Raw genomic sequence first — 22,753 nt, 5'->3', positions numbered from 1 at the left:
TTTCAATCAGTTGCCACACTTTTTTTAGTAAAATATAATGATCATAATGACAATACTTGTGTCGTTACCCTAAATCGATGCAATATCTAATAAAAATATAAAATATTAGTAAAATTTACTCGCAATAAAATCAAAACATAGTATATATCATAATTTTTTCTTAAGTGCAACTTTTAACATTTTTTTAATGTAATACGACATCTGCGAGCTTAGAGTTGACTGTGCCCTTTTTTACATTTTACTTTTATACAAACATCATCTTCGCTGGACTTCAAGTTTATCGTCTTCTCTTGGAAGATGTGGCCACATTGACTTTTTATTTCCTTTTATAATTATATATACATAATCTATAAAAAATAATATACAAGTAATTCTTTTAATATTAACATGGAGTAATTAAGTTAACAGCGTTACTCTCCCCGGGATGCATTCTCGAGATCAATAAAATCTAATTTCCGTTTTTTTGGAATATGTAATACAAGGTAGATTTTATTTTTTCGTGAAAGGGATGGTAGTAAAAATGTTTTATTTTATTTAAAAGGATCAGCACGGAGGTTTGTATAAATAATTGAAATAACACTACACTTAAGGTTCAGTAAAATGTTTTATTTTAATTGTACATCGACGTCAATATTAAATCAAACTTCAGTGAATTTGGATTCAAAATCTTACAATTTGCTATTAAAACAGTTTCTCTAAATTGATATGAATTAAACATTTAAAACATAATTAAATATTTACAATAATGACATTAACTAGAAGTATTTGTATTCATTACATTTTTCTTTTTAATTTTCCTTGATAAATCTTTTTTTGAACGATTTGTTGCCATCGCTACTCTTAACTTATATTCATTGTCTAATTTATCAATCGTATTTTCTCTATTTTTTTGAATATATATATTTAAATTATAAATTCACCCAGGTAATAAATTATGATGATTGTGTACCTTTGTACTATTATTTTGACACTTTTAAAACAATGTTACGGTTGACGAATGTGTTAAATGACCTTATAAAGAATGAATGGAATTTAATTCATTCGCTAATTTATATAAAAAATAATAAATTGATATGAAAACTAGAATGATATTACAATAATGGTAAAACTAACTCTGGTGGTAGACAAAATTGTAGGATAGTCAAACGGGAAGCTCTATATTAAGTGAAACACTTAGAATATTTTAAAATACGTTCTGTACAACTCTCTACAGTATAAATTATAAACTCCTAACTTAAATAAATAACAATAGAACTATCTAAAGAAATGTATATTGTATATACATTATATTATGTGGCACAGACTACGTTTTATAATAATTTAAACGAACAAAAAAGTATATATATCTATATCTCAAAAAAAAAAGTAGTCAAGAAATAATTTTTTTAATAAAGTATTTATTAGCATAAAAGTCGTTTACGTTGAGAAAGAATAAATGAACATAAAATCGGCTCATGGATGTCGGTATACTGTGTAAGATAATTGTATAACATGCTACATCTGTAGAATACTGAATCAAATGTTGTGACAGTTAATACTAAGAGTCTTGACTAATCTTCAATTTTGACCATTATCTAAGCAGCTACTTTAGTAAAGGTCAACATAACATCTAGTCAGCATCAACTCTTATAAAATAAATCAGTACAACGTAAAGTAAAACTTAATCTCATAACTTGATAAATATTCACACAAATTAAACTGTTATTATATAACAAATCACTTTGTATATACTCGTATCTATTGTAATTTATGATAGCGCACACATTAAATAAAGTTTAATTATTTATTATATATAATACGCGCGCTATTACATGTATATGTCAAATAACTTTATATAAGTTTATTATCACATCTACTTATACATGAAATTCTCGGTTTAAAAGAGGTTTCATTATTAACTATAATATGGTGTTTCATCAAATTAGACTAGAATAAAATTCTTCCACCTAGTTTCATATTATAATAATTACATAAGGCACTCCTTTAATTTTGCAGATTTGTCGAAAGAGGTTCAGATACAGACACGTAGATTCTTATTGTAAACCGAAGACGATTGGAAGTTATGTAATGTACACGAATCGCGTCGAGTACGTTGTATATTTGAAAGACATTAAGTTTAGAAATAGTTAAGCACATGATAAACGAACAAGCAGTGGAAATGTTTTACTATCAATTAACTATTTGTGAGATTTATGTAAATACTCTAATAACGATTGCACAGAACCATACACATTAAATTTAAATAAATAAAAACACTGAAAACATATCACAGATACAAAAATAATAGTAATTTGAAAGGGATTTTGTGGATTTTATAAAACACTTAATGCAATTTAATGTAAATTGTGAGTACACGAAACGATCAGGTCCAATTTTATTAAAACGAAGAGTCCTTTTAAGACGCACAAAATCGATCTATCCAGTAAGTGCAGCGGGACATTTAGAAGATTGTGACATTGTTATGTAAGACCGTAATAGGTATTTATTTCAACTTGATTGGACCCCTAGCATTTTTTCAAAAAGCTGTCTTATTCATAAGTAATCTCTTTAAAAATTTACCTACCTAAATATACTTACATGACTTTCATTACTCATTAATTATTTCAAAGGTTACATGATACCGCGCGGCGTCTTTAAAGCCCCTTTAAAATTTAAATTAACATGTTGTCAAATTACAAAAGTCTTCTCTATAATCCTGTTGATTGCTTAATACAAACCAAATAATAAAAATAAAAAGATTTTTTCATTTGTTGTTTTCTGTAAACTCGCAGCGTTTTTTACTTAAATTAGTTTACGATAGCAAAACCGCCTAATGCCATACGTAATGCATTTAGCTATAATAATAATTAGGTATTTGTAAATTTACGATTACTATATAATCAATAACCACCATAAACTTGTATTTTTGTTATACTAACGATATTTTTTACAAAATAGACTAATAATTACAACAGACAGCTAGATCTGTTTTTTTATTTATCGAGTAATTTAATAACATTCAACTAGGGTTCCTATAAATTTCGTTAAACTCCCTGACAGAACGTTCACATTCGTTTCGTTGAGCTTATTGCGCATAGGTCGTGTACGCGACAGGGTCGTGTATATTTGTCTAAACGTTGGTCCCTAAGATAGCTATTGTAATGATGATATCGACACGGAGCGAGCGGTGAGGGGCGCGACGCCGCGCGTGCTGCGGCCGGGCTCTCCAATTAAAGGCACATTGAAAAGTGATTCATTTTTCCTACTCATTGCCATACCTACCTACTCCTCCGTCGTCCCACACTAATAGTTTAATTTCTTGTCTTTTAAGGTCTGTCTAAAACTAGTCAAAGGGAATAACTAATTTTTCTATTATATTATATCATATCATATGTATATCGATTAAAAGTCACACCACTATTTGTTCAGTTGACTTCATACACTTTAAAAAATTTGGTATCACATCCTAGTTCTAAGATATCGCGGTATCTCCGACATCGAACTACATCATTTTGGCAACGTGGTGGTGAAACTAAAAAATTATCTAATTACCTACGAGGCGGAATCGCCCAAAATTAGCACTAGCGAGAAGACAAAGTTATCCTCAAAAATTTTCTTCACATTTTATTTCCCGGGTTGCCGTTTGCGAGGTCCATTGTGGGTCGGGTGAAGCTTCCCAGTCTTGAAACGACTCGAACATAAAATTGTCAGTGGAATCCTCCGCTTCATGTGCGACCTCTGCTCGACTAAAGGCTTCGGCAAATTTACCTATCTCAGTAGACCCGAAGGCTTGTTGGAAAGCCGGTAGAGGGACTACCGGTGGTCGTTTTTCTTCTGGCGGAGAACGTCGCTGCTCTGCAAAGAAGTGTTCGCGAGTCGGTCGCGCCGCCTCGGACGGTATCATATTTCGCCCTGGAAACTCTTGAATGTTAGCTTGCTTCTGTCCATTTTCCCTATTGTAATGTGGTTCTTCGTACGTCGGATAAGGCGTTGACCTTCCGTCCTGAGCACAAATTTGATTTTGATGGTGCATGTTTGAACCCTGAAAAATGTTAGAGATATTGTGACTTTTTACTCTTATCACATATGTGAATAATCTTTGAAATATATATTTACTTTTATCAATCTACAATCAGAGGCGTAACGCATTGGTTCCCGCGAACACATACTTCGGGAAGCCCATGAACCGTTAGCAGGATTAATCCCACTCCAGCCTCCTCCCATCATACCCATCTGTAAAACGTATCAAACACTTCAGTTACATTCGTTCCTTACTCAGGCACAAGTTACGTAACTTTACAATGTGTTTTATGTTCAGTTACCTGGTAAGGAGACCACATTTGCGGTTCGCAGTAGCCTTGACCACGGCCATTTATGCCACATTCTAAAGGTGGCTGAAAGAACATACAAAATAGTTTTAATAAATTACATTAATATTAAGATAATCTTAGTAGACTACAAAAACACAATTAATAGAATTAGTAACAAATACCGGCTTTGACAGCTGATTCACGTAGAAAACAAACAAACAAACAACAGAGAAAACATAAAACAAAAGTTTGTTTATATAAACAGAAAAATACCGTAAGTAAATTAATGCAATTTAATAAATACAATGAACGAACCATTCCAATATTTGCTACCTAAGGAAAACATAAAGTTTTCTAAATCATAATACATTTATTTGAGCGCAGAGGTGTAAACTAGTGTGTCATTTGTTAGGGGCCGAAGAGAACGTTTCGCGAGTATCGATTCAAGCTTCGAGTGAAGTAAACGGCGCGTTACATAGCGAACTGATGACGATAAACGAGCAATCGATAACATAAACTTAGCACAATCAATGCCGATTTACTGAGTTGCCGTCGCTATAAGCCATTTAGTTTTTCACTTGAAAATACTTTATTGTTTATTATTAATTGTAGTTATTTTTTTGACTGATTATTATTAAATATAAATACAAACACCGATGAACATATACAATAAATAGTTTATTATAATATTTAATAGTTTAAGGTTTGAAAAACACGTTCGATTGAGGAAAACTTTCAAACGAATTTAATAATAATATTTCGTTTCATTCGAAGAAGAATCATGCTTTTAATAAATAAATGTATCAGCGTACGTTTGTATGTTTAAACTATTAAGTTACATCTACACGTGGGAATGAAGTCCACGACTCATGGACAACGTATTTGCATGACCACACCGCAATCATGCTTTATTTAAATCGAAAATTATTGTACAATTCAACGAAACGAAACAAAATACTTAAAACACTAAAAGCAAATAATTATATGTCATATCGATGATAACGATCTTAGCATTTATTTTTTTTATTTGTATTTTCGGTACTTTAAATTAATTTTCAACGGATAACTTCAGCGGAACTTGAACAGTCATTATATAGGTAACAATTCGCTGCATAATACGAACAAATATTTTATCGAGTATCACATATTAAACACACGATTAGTCCTTTAATATACCCGTATATAAAACTAGCATAACGTATGTATGTATATACGAGATAACGTTTAGTGTTGGATGGGGTGGGGCGGCGCGCCACGATCGATGACCGTCACTCCCTCTGCACTTCTGCGTTGCAGTACTGCATCCGTCACATCTTGGGAAAACCCTGCACCTTCTTATTCGCCTTCTCTTATATATCTTCCCCTTATTTGTATGATATATCTATTCGCTGATTCATTCATTCATTCATTTACTTATAAACGTTAACCAGAAACAGTTCACACTTTAATATTAATTGCCAAATGAATTATCAGACATATATTTTCTATAAGAAAACATTTCGCAGTTTCCAATTCAAATTCATTTATTTTAATAAGACGCATTTTTATGTCGTGACTATAATATTTATTTGGATTACATATGAAATGTATGTGAAAATCAAATAAACACGATTTTTATTAACGATATCAGATACGTATTATATCGATTCATAAATCATAACGTTTACAGCATTCATCGCGACGAAACTTTTGGGTGGGTATGAATATTATAGCGGAGAACTTTATTACAGACCGTAGACTTGTGGTAAGGTACAACGATCGAGGAGACAAAAATGTAAGATTAAGTTTTTATATAAGAAAGTTCTTGTAAATCGTGTTTAATAAAATTCTATTAATGTTTAGTAAGGCTCATAGCTATGTTGACAACCTTGTACATACGTAATTACGCAATGCATGTGGAGCTGAAAACTAGTCATACGGTACATTAGAGTAGTGGCGGGAGATTTGCGGAGGCTAACTATCGAGCGGTAACCGGCGAGCGCGGCGCGAACCACGTGACTTATCGATCAGCGCGCCCACGACACTCGGAAAAATCAACCGCTGACAGCTTTCATGGGCTACCACCCCGCGCCACCCGCCGCCCTCATTAGCGCCTTTGTACCTCTATTCCTCATAATATAACACCGTAAATATTACCACTTTAAAACTACTTCCGTTTCCCAAAATAAAGTCTTTGGCTTAAGTACACAAATAATTCGTTTAATATTGTAAAGTTTTAGTCCCACCGCCCAAAAGTTTTTGTATTTTATTTCATTCGAATTTTTTCAATAATATACAAATGTTAACATAAATTTCACAGAAATTATAATATAGGATTATTCTCTTAACAAACGTAAAAATTGTCAAGAAAATATTTTACTCAATTAGTTACAAATTATATAAGAAAAATACGCAGGTGAGACTATACAAAAGCAATTCATCCCCAAATATAATAATTACTCGACTAGATTAGACATCTCGTCAGCTGAAAAGATGATAAAATATAGCGGCAAAATGTCAATGACACCGATCAAACTAAATACGATTAATTCGGATGAAACTTTTGCCAAAACTTGATAAGTAACAAGCTCATTTTGGCAAAAAGCGAAAACTAATTCATAGCTTATAAAAGATAGCAAGCAAAATTGAACTCTAAAGCATCAATTATAAGGTTAATAAGGATTAGAATGAATGGAGTTAAGTTTCGCGACGTGGACATTGTACAAACGTAGACTGTCCTCTGACACTGACCTATATATTCAGGAGTGGACGCCGCGCACCGCAACGATATTTCACACTCGAAATGTGCGTACAGCGCCAGTAATTAGTACTACTTAATATGAAGTTTTGTAGTGCTATTGTAATTAATTGTTTTGATGAAAATCATAATAAACATATTCATTTACAATAGTTATAAGAACATAACTGTAAATATGCAACATGTTATTATAATACATACTTTTGTCGAGTTAACAGATTAATAAACGCCCGTTAAATTAAATTACGTAGGTAGCAAATATTGATAGCAATTTATGAAATTTCCCTTTGTCAATAAGACACATTACTTAATATAGAAAATAAAAGAAGTGCTAATTGCTTTCTTAGCAATTGATTAGTTATTATTAAATTACGAACGAGAGAAAATAAATGGTAATTCATGAGCATTAAATTCAATACATAATTATCAATGAGATTCAGTAATAAACTATAAATAATAAATAGTTACCGTATGCGGTAAGGGCAAATGCGCGGGATGCGTGCGTAGCTCCCGCCTCGCCAAGGCTCGTCTCGTCCGCGCCTCCTTCAGCGCGTAGGCGCCGTAATCTGACCGAAATATAGTTCTCAATTATTTTTTTATTTTTAACATAAGTGTTTTTCAAACAACAAAAACTGTAATAAAAATAAAATTATTATCAAATTGATATGTGATTTGAGTAAATCAAAGATAAATTTGATAATTATTTGTATGAATACTTTTTCAATAAACTCATTATTTTTAGCTCTACACTGCATTATATAAAACTAGCTGTCGCCCACGGCTTCTCTCGCATTTTAGAGGCTTGGGTGTCATGTTTTAGGCAAATAAATATCCTATGCAATACCTTAGAGTTAAAATTTGCTAAATACATATTTCATCAATTCGGAGCAACAAACAGACAGACAGAGTTAGTTTAGATATACTGATAAAAACTTTTTTTGTTAAATCTACTAAATTCTCGTTAAGATTATTTATTGAATATTTTTAGTCATCAATATAAACATCTATTCAGACTAAGGTTTGTTAAACCATAATAATTTTTAATATATACAATAACTGTAAGTCTTAGTATTGAATCATAACTTTATGTTTACTGTAAATCGAACTTAAAAAACTTCCGTATCTAAAATCTTCGTTTTGAAAAATTAAGATTTTTTTTTAATTTATAAATATAATAATAATTTACTATAAGCAATAATAAAATTGAAAACTGTGTGCTTTATATTTAATTACACAGAGCCTTACGAATAGATATTTTTGCGTCGTTTTATCTCGTCAATAAAAATTGTATACTTCATTGATCTGATGTAACTTGCGCTACATTGTCACAATTTCCTTCGCGAGATATTCTATGTAAATAATGAAATTAAAATACAAATTGCTCACTGTCAAGCTCGCGTTTAATCGCGTGACTAGGAATGCCATTTCCATATTCATTTATTTTGTTTATTCGGCTGTAAACTTTATGCGACAAAAACTTCAACATTTTAATGTTAAAGAAATTCAATTCGTTTAATGAACCTTAATTTCTAAAATCTTTTAATGAAATCGAATTCAGAGAAAAGTTAAAGTGATACACATATCGCTTGCTTGTATATAGATGCATAGTTACAAAACTGACGCGGTCGTATTCACGTAGCCTGTAAAGTTCATAGTGAGAGGAGACGCGGGTGTTAGCACCCCGGTCAATATGTAGAGTGGCTGTGCGCCGTGCGGGCAATCAATCCCGCGCGCGGGTGGCGGGGCGGGGGGACCACCTGTAGCGCGACCCCGCCCGCCCCTCAGCCGACACGTGCGGCAGACGTCGCGCGTCGAGAAATCCGCCCAAACGTAAACATTAATTCTTACTTCATTCTTCATTGTACAGAATGTCGCCTCACCACGCGCGTGGATTCCGATCTCTCGAATATTGGTAAACAAACATCACCTCTTAACGAAACAACCTAGTCTAACATTTGTAATTTAATAAATCTAATGAACTCTCATAATTTAAAACATACGTAAGTTGTAAGAATAACTACACGTGTTAGATTCACGCGTAATAAGTAACATTAAGATAATTCTTATACTTTTCATTCTTAAAATTGTAGCATTTATCTTACGTTTAATTTTTAGTATTGAATATATCTTAGTTCTAACTTAAACAAATTATATTAGGGGCAAATTTTATAAGGAACCCCTATAAAAATAATTCTATTTTATCATTCTTAAATTCAAATTCCTTGATAATTAAATTAAACTGCATAAATATATTTAGTTTACGCAATACAAAAAACAGTGTCACTCTTGGGAAATCAATTAAGCCTTTAAAAATTATTAATATCAGATATAAAATTTATAAATTGCAGAAAGGTATGTTTTTAGATGGTTGTAATATACATATTTGTCGCGCACTTATTTTAGTAACAAATAAGTTATACTAATATGTTGTTACCAGTAAAAAAATCATTTGATAAATTTTAAAAAAGTAACACAGATTTTTTTTCTCAATGATAAAAAAGCATTTTTAACAAACTGAAGGAGGAATCATTAAAATTACATTCAGATGAATTACTGTCATACCCAAAATTATAAATGAAATGTTAGAGATTATTTTGTAAAATGTATAATTTCTTTAGTCAGAGATTACATTAAAATAAATGAAACATTTAAAAAAAATACCAACCCATGGACATCGCATGGTCGCTGTGGTGCACGTGATGCGCGGGATAATCGTAGCGGTAATAGCGCGTGTAAGGGTCGTGCGCGTGCGGCGAGTAGTAGGCGTGCGCGTAGGGCGTGTAAGGCAGCGGCGCGTAACCGTAGCCCTCCCAACCGGGGCTCGCACCGTACTGTGCGTGCGCTTGCCCGCGGTACTCGCCGTAGTTGCAGCAGTCCATCGCTGCCTGCGCCTACGCAGCCGGCAACGCGTCCGGCCATGCTCGTCCGCAACCGCGCGCACTTACACGCATCGCACTCATGCTCTCAAACTTATCTGTCCCTACTACCGTACTTTGCCGCGCTCCAGATACATTACAAAAAAGTAATATTCATCATTCGAATTAAGAAAGAATTCTAGAAATCAAATAAAACTTTAAACAATTTGGCCGCTTTAAAAAGTTCAAATCAGTGCAGCTAAATCACGTAGAGTTCGAACGCAGTTTCGCGGCGGGAAACGAACGCGGTTGCGACGTTAGCTAGCTAAAAGAGGTCGGTCGAGTTTGCCGGCGAAGCGGCGACAGCGAGAGATTCAGTAAACGAGGGCCGGGGTAGAGGGTGCGGGCCGCGGGAGGGGCGACGCCCGCTCGCCGGCGGCTCGGCGCAGCGCGGCGCTCGACGGACGCCGACTGAAGGCGCCGCGGAATCGATACGCTGCCGCCGCGTGCCCGCGCCCGCTCTACCTGCCCGCGCCCGTATTGCGCGCGAACTTTGTCTTTCTCCACGAAATTTTATATTTAGAACCATGGTGAAACAATTGATCAATACTTTGCACTATTAATTAGTACACACTTTCGCCCTCCAACGAAACTATTTCATAACAAACTTTTATTCATATAATTTTATTTTTTGATGCAAATTTTATATTCCTTGAAGCTTTTGAAACACGCATGGAAAGTTGCTTAATGTTGTTTATCTTTTTATCATCGGCTTATGTTTGTAAATAAGTATATGCAATAACGTGGATTTAATTAATGAATATAATATTAGGTGCGTAGCTAGTAAGTAAATGATAGTTGCAAAGTTTTATCGTATTGCGCGTAGGCGACAGTGACCCACATTACGGTCAATTATAGTTATGCGACGAACTACGCACCACCCTACGTCCTTCAGAGAAACTGGTCATTGAAAACTTTTAATTTAACCGTCTCACTTCTTAATAACAACTCTACAATTACATTGAAATCAAAGAAATATTTCAAACTCGAAAAATCACCTTATCATAAGTGAAACATTGTGAATGCGCCTATGGATTAATGATTATGATATTCGGGAACGAAGTTGAAAAAAAGTTAAATATAAGAACAGTTTCTTAAATATTGATTAAGGGTTAGCCATAAATACAACGTAGGTACATATATCTACGTAACTTTAGCTACGGTCTACATATTGGGCGCCTACATAGTTCACAGCTTCACTTTCACCCATTGATCAATAAACATTTCTATTGATTCTCTGTTACCTAATTACAGCAGGGACTAGCAATAAAAATATGTTCTTTAGCATTGCAGGTACTAAAAAATTTATAGTCGAACACCAATGTCTACACTTACATCTATGTACATTCGAATGCTGATTTCGCGCCAAACATTGTACTAACAGATATAAAGCAGACATTTGACGCGCGAAAATTTTGAATTGAAACTCTTTTAATAAACTTTTTCAATTGAAATTCAATCTTCACGTGAGAAGTAAATAATTGAAATTGATTGATTAAATACTTTTGGAATGTAATTTAAAGTACTTAGCTGTGTTATATTGAATGCAATGTAACCTATTTTGAGTATTTCATTGTGATTTTATTTTTATTATAGTTAATATTTTTGGTACAATATGACAGACTGTTGAGCAGTTAAGTCCTAATGATACGTTGTGTAGCGAGTAGAGAAGCCAGGCGCGGGTTATCATGCAGATTGCGGCGAATCAATAGGGGCGCCTCGGCCACTGACGGCGGATGACGATCAATAGCGTCCCAACGGAGCTGTCTCCGCATTAAGGGGCTTCCTCGAACGCCTTCACATATATCCACAAGCTATCTACACTTCATACATCACTCCACGATGCAAAGAATAGCGTACTTATGCAGTGGAATTTTAGCGAGAATAGTAAGCAATAATAATACTTGATGGATTTAAAGTTTTTATATCTTATTATTAGTATTTTTTTATTCAATATGAAAAAATATATGGCTACGTTCATTTTTTGTCATAAAATTTATATTTTAAACAATTTTATACAAAAGTTTGTCAAGAAGGCGACCTCAGTTGGAAAGTATTCAATAAATCGAAGGTTGTTTTAAAGTCACCTGCAAGGACGGATCTTATTTATCACAAAAAATTCTAATATTATTTCAAAATAATTAAATATTTATTTTTAACTAAGCTAATTTTTATGTTTTTTCATTGCAATAATAAAATAAATGTTAAAAATGCCAAGTGATATGTTTATTATTTTCATGATTTTTTTTAGTGTCACTATAATATATTTTGTACTTACGTTATTAATACTTGCTTATTATATAATAATGAAGCCTCTACAAAAGTTTTAAAATCTTTATCGAATGTTTAAAAGAGGTTTAAATCAATTATTTTAATCTATTCGCTTATACAGCATTTAAGTAGCCAGTCCAAACTTTATTTACTGATAAAATGCTAAATATCAAATAAATATAAAATAAATTTTCACTTTAATCAAATGGTTGAAACAATGTACATTGACGATCATGTCATCATACGTGATGTCAGTTTATTAATATTTTTAGTTGATGCTCATTCTAAAACATACATACTTCTCTATACAGTCTTAAGTATAACATCTACTCAGAAGATTATCTCTCTTTTTAATGAAGAGGAATATGAGAATGATGAGTATGCTTATTGAAAACATAAAATAAATAAATTTGGTTTATGTAAAAAAGAAGAATAAAATAATATAATTCAAGCTCTACCCCGAAAAACAATTTAAAATTTGACACAGGCTAAATTATTTTCAGTAACTTTGACGAAAAATACTTACAAATAAATTAACGAAACCCTTTCTTACTTTTAAGTTCTATATTGTAAGGAATCCTCGGTGCGCAGGTCCGTCTCGCACGTGGCTCACTTTTACTATTCTTTTTATTTTCGATTTAAGTACAAAGAAGTCATTCGTTTAAGATTTATGTCAATCGTGAAAGCTGCTGATATTTTTTAATAGTTTTTAGCTTACTAACAATGTTTTAAAGCTTAATATATAAATAGGTATCTACTTACTTTTGATTGTTAATGTATGTAATGATTTGTCTACTTCTTTTAAAACAACATATTTGGATTTTATATAACCAGTTGGTATACTGAGGGAATTTTAAAATAAATATTCAACTTAACAGTAATCATATACATAATTCAACTAATCTCTCCGAGATTACACCTTGCTATTCTTTTATTGATTTTTGTTGTTTTCGGCTAACAAAAATATACCAGATAGACATATCAGGATATAGCTAAAAGTCAAATGGATAATCATTTTTCTGGTTTTAGAGGCTGTTACTTAAAACCTCGTAAAGATTATTTTTCGGGGGCGAAAATATGAGATGGGCTCCCTTATCGGGAATGGTGTGCCCGTAGACATTGACGATGTAAGAAAAATTGACCAATCTAAAAAAATTATATCACTTTTACTTTTTTTTACTGGATCAATAGCCCTACAAATTCAAACCAAACCAACGAATCTACGTACTGGCGTTTACTAGTAAAATAAGTGATGAATAATTACCAAAGGAGCTTGTATATAATAAGTAGGTATAGAAATAGGGAATGGAAAATTTTATTTCTTCTTAGTTCTCCTTAGTTCTGATAAAAGTGTAAACACTAATTTCTTTAAGGCTTTTCCTTAGATATATTTGTAAGTTAAGAACAAGTTGGGTGGATTATACTTTTATTTATAAATAAAAATATTTGAGATTAATATACCTTATATTTACACCGAATGGATCATCGTTATTTGAAATGGGTAATGTTTCGTAGAGTATGTTTCCACTTGATATGTATATAGAAATGTGAAGATGCAAATCCTTAGCAATCATGTCGACGATGCTCCGCAGAGAATCGGTGTCCAGAAGAATGGCAAAGCGGGATCGAGCAAGAGCCAATCCCTCCTCGATAGAGCTGACAAAGCCATCGTGTAAGCCCTCCTACAGCCCCTACGCCTATGGCTTAAAAAATAGTGTTAGACCCTGTTGACGCGCGACTTTGGGGCCTAACGTTTCGTATTCCGAAACGCCCTTAAAAGTCTGACAGCCGGGATGGCCTCATCCCAATGTTTACTTTCTGTAAATACTATAAATAAGTATTTTGCAAATGTAGGAGCGAACCTACATTTGCAAAATACTGGCAGGCTGTCAACGAGAAATTTGCCCAAACTTTGAATTCGATAGCCTTATTAATCCTCAAAGTAACTTTTTCGTGTTACTTGAGACGAATTTTTCAGAAATATAATTAAAACATAATTGTGCAGTAGGTCACGATGGAATAACAGCCTTAGTTATTAGGTCTGCCAGACATGTACTTGTTCCAGCAATAACGCATATCTGTAATTTATGTATCATCGATGATATTTTCGCCGGCACTTTTAAGAAGGCGTAAGTTACACCTGTATTTAAGGGTAGGGTTGGTGAACTATAAGCCTATATCTGTCCTCACTACATTATCTAAAATTATGGAGAAGGTTCTGAACAAAAGATTGCTTGGCTACCTCGAATGTAACAATTGCGCTTATTGTAATTATTGCGTCAAATCAATACGGGCTTAGGAGAGGCGTATCAACAGATGATGCTTTTCTTGAACTAACAAAGCAAATCGTTAAGAATCTTGATTGTAAGACTAAAACATATTATATATAGATATTTCTTGATTTAGCCAAAGCATTCGACACGGTGCTCTACTCTTCTTCCTCTTCGTAATTTAGAAAGCTTTGGAATAAGGGATATCACGCATCTCTTTAGTGATTATCTAACAAACCGTAACCAACGAGTTAAGGTAGATAACTACATCAGTGATGGTGTTAATCTAACATTTGGCGTGCCACAGGGCAGCGTGTTGGGTCCCATCCTCTTTACTAAATAGACTGTGTCAACTGTACGATACTCGTTATAAACTGCGCTTATCATAAGTGGAGAAACATGGGAATCTGCTCACCACGTAGCTAAAAATGCTCTTGGCATCGCGATGGATTGGCTTTCTCTGAATTTATTAACGCTAAATATCTCTAAAACCCACTATGTCCCTTTCTCAGCAAACTCTGCTTCACAGCCTAGTATTCCAAACGTTAAAGCCCATAGTAGTTTAAGTTGGCAAAAGCATATCATAGTGACAGTTGCGTGAGTTCGCAAGCTGATGTTTTCAATGAAAAGACTAAGAAGAGAAGAAGAGTTGCCGACCAACTGTTGAAAACCGTATACTTTGCCTTAGCCCAGTCACATCTTACCTATTGCATATCTGCCTGGGGTGGTACACTTAAAACGTATTTACTTCGCCTTGAGAGAGTACAAAGATCTGTCTTGAAAATCATGCTAAACAGATTTAAATTACTTCATTGATATAGTAATTAATATCTTCTAATATAAGAAATACGCATATCCACGCACACGCACTACACGCACTCTCATTCACACTTCACACATTCACACACACTCACACAACACGTAGCCATTTCCTGCAATATAAATTATAATAAGTTTTTAGTACCTACGTTAAATTGAGTTTTGATTACCAGAACTCTTACAAAGTGCAACAATTTGTGAATGAAGTGTAAGAGGTAGGCGCCTGTGTCTGTAACACAGTTTAAACTAAGCACGGACATAGACGTTCATTCTGTTTCAAAAATGTATAACATTGTACTATCAAAATTGTGTTTTATAGCCAGGGCCGCCGTAAGCGGGTGTGCCACGAGTGCACCGCACGCGGGTGGCACGTCCAGGGGGCGGCAAATTGAGCAATACATCACGTACTTATTCAAGTTATTCTCAATTGGTAGATTAGGTATCAGTTACTTGTAGTAGGGCGTTGTCGTAGGGCGGCTTGAAGGGTATCGTACAGTCAGGTATATTGGTGATCGCTGGCAAAAGCAGAGCTACGGGTGACGTCGAACCGAGCACAGAGGTCATACGTTCGCTGTCGCAGGCGCAACGGGCTCGACACAAATTTGGACAGCTGTGGGCCGCACATCGCCAATTGATAAGTTGTAAGGCGATAAATAATCAGGGAGCAAAGGAAGCGCTTTTAATGGGCTTGAACAGGGTCCCATGGGGGCGCCCCTATCGTGGTTTTCGAGGAAAGTTCCGAACACACGGCGCTCCTGTGACGGAATCGCTACCGCCAGACTGGTCGGAGAGCTATTTCCGGGAAACAGGGCGGTTCACTCAACCGTCGATGCCGTAAAACACCCTGAAGACCCGGACAACGGAGGCGGTGGCCCAAGGGAACGTAGTCCTAGCGGTATCACCAAACGTGGCGAACGTCTTCAATAGTCTACTCTTTTTTTTAATTTAATTTACAAGATCCACGGGCTCACATTTGCCCGTGGATGTTGTAATGATGGCCTTTTATGGGACTGGAAACACCTTACCTGCGTGCGCTCTATAGCATTGTATGGTGCATCTATTTGGGTGGACTCTCTCAATGCTGGTAACAGGGCTCTCTTCTTGCGGGACCGTGGGAACAGTGAACAACTGGTGACTCGCTTCGCCGAAGAAGACCGGGAGAAGGTGTCTTCGCTATGGACGTCTTCTCCTCCCGCCATAAGTGTACCGGGGTTAGGGATCTTTGTACTCTGAGAACTCCCTAGGAAGTGGAACCCCGCAGAGATGAGCCTACGGTCAGCACGTCACAAACGATCTCGTGACGTTCCCCGAAGAGACGGAGTGGGAGGATACTGCTGGTTTTTTAATAGGTATACCCCCCGCCCCCCACCTCATCTGGAGCAAAAGCGTTATGCGTTTTGCAGCAAAAAAGGGCGGCATAATAAGTATTGCACGCGGGCGACAAAATAGCTAGCGGCGGGCCTGTTTATAGCACATTGAGACGGACATACATATTGCAGCTGGCTTTATGAAATAAAAATAAAATATTATTTACATTTTCACTTATCACCATAGAGTGGCGAAATCAACAACGTCCCCTGTGAAGAGTTCCGCACAAGTGGACCACTGTACAGGATGCGCAGACTGTGGATACGTTAAGTCGATACGAACCTGCTGCTTTTTCATTTTGCACCGATTCTGACGGCCATCACAGTAGTTTTGTAGGTAAAAATCTAGCACGAGTACGGGGCATCTAGGCGAGTACCTTTCCGAAAATTTCCACTGAGTGAAAAAAATTGTGTAATACAGGAGGTTCCCCGGTGTAAGGCTTTAGTTGGTAAAGATTCAGTGTTTATATATAGATACTTTTTTTTTCGGTGCCTCTTCTTATAAAAACACTTGCGCAATTAGGGTATAGGGTGTCTACGGTGCTGTAGTGTAGTGGTGCTCCTTCCGCACCTTGCCCTACCAAGAATATTGTGATCCAGCTGCATAATATTCTAGGAAACCCATGGGAAGGCAGCTTCGTAAGTAACGCTATGTGTCATCGCAATCGAAGGGCTTACGCTATGTTTAAACAGTCATTTTGAACATAGGTAACGCTTCTCGAGTCCAAACTGATCTGCTTCCGTTTATTAGAGAGTCTGTGATACTAGATCACTGACTGAGCTACTCGAAAAGATGTGTTAAAACCTCTGCCAACTTTAGAGCATATGTCCATATCATGATCTTGAGAGTTGTCATTGGAAGCAATCGACTTATGAATTATATATGTAATAACATATAATTGTGGTATCACACCTCGGGATTGTTGTTGATTACTTTCCTTGTTCGTCAAAAGCGTTAAAAGAAAGCCGAAAATATCAATACGATTCATATCCACATTTTTTGAATAACATTGTCATCTCGACTTTAGATTGCGGCAAAGTTCGTATTAATACAATTTGTATAGTGGTTAAGTTGTTAAAACTTAACATATACATAAAGATAGATTTTTGTAATATTCGTATGAATAGATAAAATATTTCTATTTGTACATATGCGTATAATGGTGACATGTACATATGTAGGTACATTATGTAAATCTTCTATACTTGCATAGCCATGCTTTATAATGACTAGATCAAAGGACACACAAGATCTTAAAACCACTTAGTGGGCCACTTAAGCTTACCGACTGCCTACTTGCTAGTTACAACTACAATGCAGGTACTTAATTGAAAATGTTATGCAACTAAATTATCTCTTAAGTGATTTGAAGTCGACTCAACAGAGGAAAACTATGACACATTCTATAAATTTATTGATGAAATGAATGCGAGATATTCAGATGTTTTTTAATAAATTATTCATACCTCGACCATTCTCGCATAGTCCACAAACGCATAAGCTTAGCCGCAATATCTTTTTCCTCTCTCTGATAATATTTAATTTAAGCAACCCAAGACAACTACAGTTTAGGTGCACCCCCAGACTTGTCGTGCGTGTCGAAGTACGGAAGTGTTAACATTGCTAACTTCTTTGATCTACTTCTTCACTTATATCTTGACAGAAAATCTCAATAAAATATTATTGGCCCGATTGGGCTTCCAAGGGACCCGTAGCCTTCTAGGATAGACATGTACAAAGGAAGCAATTAGTGCACCTTATTTGAATAAATAGGGAAACCATCTTTATATTTGAGAAAAAGGAAATATATAAATTAAATAAATATTGAAAAGCATTTTTTATTTTTAACATAATTAAAATATAAATCTTGTAAAATTTTCGAATAAAATATTTAACAATATACATATACAACACATATATATTTTACTAATCAGTAAATACATCAAATTTCATCAAAGCTCAAAAGACTTCCTTTCAATCAATACAAACTTATAATATATTTTTAAAAAACCTACATACATTTCACTAATGGCATCTCTCTCACTCACTAACATAATAATATATATTTCAACTCACGAAATAAAAATTTAACTCGGCAACAATCAACAAGGTATAAATAATTATATGCATCTATAATGTAAATGATCATAACATTATGTAACTAATGATTTTACATAATTTGTAAATTGTAAAATTACAAGAAACTTGGTAACTAAATAAATATATTATCTGTATAGCGTAGACACTTAACATTACATCATTTTGGCACAAATAACCAAAAAGATCAAAATACAACTATGAAATATTTGTTTTATTTACCACTCTTAACTTATGTGTATACTGAATCTTCATAATTTATTGTCTACGGAAAATACTGTTGGTGATAAAAATATGTAAAAGACCTATAAAATTTTTGACTGTTTTTTATAAAAACATTTTTTGTAATACCTCAATCTGCATAATTATTTTAATACTGCGATTTTATATCCGTTATTTATGGAATCTCATAAATAAGTCGTAGAATAAATCACTTACAAAAATTGGAAATATTTTTTGAAACAGTTTTCATGTTTTCTATTCTGTGACTATTACTCCATTAACATCAATATCTTCTTAAAATAACTTACATCACCTAGACGATAGTAAAAACTTTTAGTATATTCTGGAGCACCATTAAGAGCTATTCTTAACTACAGCTCCACTGTGTCTGCACCTTCATCATTTATATGTAATATCTATTTTGGAGAGATCTAGTTTCCCTTGCAATCAGCAAGCATAATATTCTTTAATTTTAAATAGTTTCAGTTTATAATAGTTTAAATATATTAATTCTAATATCATAAGGCTCACTTAAAATACAATGGTATTTCATTATAATAATTTAGTTGTTTCTAATAGTTCGGTATTTAAAATTTTTATATAAAAATATTATTCAAGGCACAAATTTTCGTGAATTAAAATCTAAGGCACACTATTTCATGAGATTAATTTCGCTGGCCATGACTGGTCCACATATGTTCTTTGAATGTCTCCCTCATTGTGAATGATCTCGGACATAAATAGCAACAGAGCCTATTTGTTAAATCCGAGTGCATTAACCTTACATGATACTTAAGAGCAGACTGATTTGAATATTTCATTCCACAATGTGGACAATCCCCACATATAGCTGCATGATTCGATTGCTGATGAGAAGTCATTGTTTGAGAAGTTGAAGCACCACCTGTCAATCCAGGAACTGTTGACATTCCGGCCAATAACAATAATGCATGAGACTGTTCTTGAGTGTATGTTTCCGAGTCAGTCCCATCGTTATGCTCTGATAACAACACCTCTGGTTCATACTCTAGATCAGATTTCGGTGATGGTTTCTCAGTCTTCACTAGTGAATCTTCATTAGGTGATATTTTGACTGGGCTTTTAGACAAGGTAGGAAAATTAACTGGATCAATGCTTGCTTCTTTTGGTCGAATAATATTTTGTATATCTGGTACATTTGGCACTTTTTTCAAGGTTGGACTGGCACATACATCACTTTTTGACGGGTTGATTCCTTAAATATGAATAAAGTAATAAATTATTTTACATAGCTAAATAACCCATTGCTGGCCTAAGGCCTGTTCATCCTTGTTGAGAAGAAATTAATAATAACATAAGCAGCAGGAGCAGAAGTTAATAATAAAATTGATAATGGTTTTAAATTTATATTTAAATAAAGTCTTACCTGAGATTAAAGATCTGGCAAGCATACTGTTTTCATAGTCAGGTAGACTATCGTCATTCTCAGAATTAATTGTTTGAGTTGGAATAGGTGAGGCATTTTCCTCATCCCATTCTGTTTTTATAGTAATTGGAATGTCATCTTGCACCTAAAATGAAATTGAATATGAGAAAGAGTTATTATTTCTCGCATCACCAAAGTAGTGACCATTTATCATTATGTGGTCAATTAACACAATCACCTATTTCTTAAAAAAGATTTATTAAAATTGTATTAAGTGATGTCTTCAATAATAAATATGAAATGATTATATTTTTCAACATTACCTTAAAAAATTATATTGCATTGTGTAATTAAAATGTTTCAAAGTAAATATATCAAATAATATAATATATCTATATAAATATATCTGTATATGTTGTCTGCAAATACGAAAGTCTGCTAAATATCACATTATATAACTTCAGCCACTATTTAAAAAGGGACATAAATATGTCAATAAGAATCTTATTAATATTAAATCACTAAAGTTACCTGGGTTGCATTTTTTCCGTTAGTTGTCAGATGATGTTCATTTTTTCCCTCATTTTTCTTATCCATGTTATTTTCTGGTACAAACAAGTTGTCGACTTTAGTAGTTTGGGAACCATTATTTTTGCAGTACATGTCACTTGCTTCTTGAACTTTAATCTTTTTATTTCCATCCCCAAAAGACACATCATTAGGTTTATCAGATGTACTACTCCTTCTTTTCTTCAGTGCAGGGATTTTAGTTTCTTTATGAGCTACATGTAATTGTGGCTTTGCAGAAATTGTTAATTGAGTATACAGTTTGTTTGTTGCACTTGTTGAGAAGAAACTGTCACTCTAAAAAAGGTAAAAAATTTATATTTAGAAAAGCTTCTGTATTTAGTTTTAATATGTCATAGAAAAATTAAACCTTAACAATTTACCTAATTTTACTAGAGAATTATCCCTGGTTCCTTAAGACCAAAAAGACACAATTGAAAACTGATAAATACTAGCACTTGGCACTATGTACACTATGAGACAATCTAAATACACCATTAAATACCGGACTATTGGACTTATATTGTCCAATATTTAGTGTACATAACATTTTATATAATATTATACTTGCCTGTTGTGTCACTCCTGTCAAGCCTTTGACCTGTAGCAAAGCTGCAGTGTGCAGAAAGGATGATAACTTACTTTCTTCTATAAAAACTTCCCCTTGGTACATATATGACAACAAACTAAGAATATCATCAGCTGACACATCTTTTAAAATTATTACCGGATGTTGACATGGATTCTCCTGCAAATAAAATCAAATTAATATATTAACTATTAATAAGTTTTAGACATCCTTCAGGCAGTACTAGTGTTATAAACGTGAAGGTTATAATGTCCCAAGTCATTCACCTTGAACACATTCCTAAAGTACGGGCTGCATGCTGACAGTATTACTTTGTGGGCCTTGATATTTCTGCCTTCACAAGTTAACGTAACATCGACCAGATCTTCAGAGCACTTTAATGAATCCAATGCACTAACTATATTAGTCTGGAAGTTATTCCACCGTAAACAAAACTGGTCTGCCATAACTATATTGTGTTCGTTAGATAAATCTGAAAACAAAAATACATTCGCTGCTTTTACTAACGATTGTGAGAAAACAACACCAAAAAACAGTTACAATCACTCTTACACACCAATTCACACATAACTTTATAAAACTCAAAATGTTTTAATTTATGTATTTCAATTTTTATAATAGCAATAACTTTATAGAGACAATTTTACTTGAATAAAAATAAAGTGCATGACCTCCAATGACACAGTCTTCTTTCACTTTTTGGTCCATAGACAACTTAATGTTTTTAAATGCAGATTGCAGCCATGCACTTTTATAAAGTATTCGGATACTTACCAAATAACTGTTCATAGACTAATTAAAAGATTCGTTCAAATTTGAAATAATTTACTTTCTTATTTTATATAATAATTATATAAGTATATAAGCAGTTATATATTAAACCAAACACAAAATTACTTGACGATAAATAAATATAGCTTTGGAAATACTCGTCAATAAAAAAAATAAGTGCGTCTCGGGTTGCTCAACGGAAGTGATATCTTCTAGCTAGCACTGTGGGTTAGATTAAAAGAGGAGGAGAAGGAACCTACTTACCGCTTACTTGATGTATGTAAGAGAAAAGCAAGCTAGACAGTAGACAGACTGGCCCTGTAACACGTTACGTACTGAAACGGCTTAGCTTCTCATAAGAAATGATAACTTTAAAACTAACCAACATTTTTAATGCTGTAGATAATTGGAACTAAAAAAGAAAATGAGTTTT

The 22,753-nt window shown here is 33.9% G+C and overlaps 2 protein-coding genes across 3 annotated transcripts; both read right to left on the bottom strand.

Moving 5' to 3' along the window:
• Positions 1-2,803: 2,803 nt before the first annotated feature.
• Positions 2,804-10,339, bottom strand: LOC124530749. Its single transcript, XM_047105017.1, has 5 exons — positions 9,692-10,339; positions 7,495-7,592; positions 4,302-4,373; positions 4,096-4,212; positions 2,804-4,021 (listed from the first exon to the last, which is right to left on the bottom strand). Exons 1-5 carry the CDS (start codon positions 9,903-9,905, stop codon positions 3,584-3,586), a joined length of 939 nt encoding a protein of 312 aa, XP_046960973.1. The 5' UTR covers positions 9,906-10,339; the 3' UTR covers positions 2,804-3,583.
• Positions 10,340-18,993: 8,654 nt separating this feature from the next.
• On the bottom strand, positions 18,994-22,311 carry LOC124530378 (zinc finger and BTB domain-containing protein 18-like). 2 transcript variants are annotated; one of them, XM_047104530.1, is made up of 6 exons: positions 22,221-22,311; positions 21,816-22,021; positions 21,532-21,708; positions 20,925-21,257; positions 20,394-20,538; positions 18,994-20,222 (listed from the first exon to the last, which is right to left on the bottom strand). In XM_047104530.1, exons 1-6 carry the CDS (start codon positions 22,255-22,257, stop codon positions 19,654-19,656), a joined length of 1,467 nt encoding a protein of 488 aa, XP_046960486.1. In that variant the 5' UTR covers positions 22,258-22,311; the 3' UTR covers positions 18,994-19,653. The 2 variants fall into 2 exon arrangements, with proteins under 2 accessions (XP_046960486.1, XP_046960487.1); XM_047104531.1 differs by having other exon boundaries at positions 22,106-22,270.
• Between the last annotated feature and the right edge of the window lie 442 nt (positions 22,312-22,753).

The sequence above is a fragment of the Vanessa cardui genome, chromosome 6 (assembly GCF_905220365.1).
Source record: "Vanessa cardui chromosome 6, ilVanCard2.1, whole genome shotgun sequence".
In the NCBI taxonomy this organism is placed as follows: domain Eukaryota; kingdom Metazoa; phylum Arthropoda; class Insecta; order Lepidoptera; family Nymphalidae; genus Vanessa; species Vanessa cardui.
The sequence above is the reverse complement of the archived record's forward strand: the minus strand, read 5'-3'. Positions and strand labels throughout refer to the sequence as shown.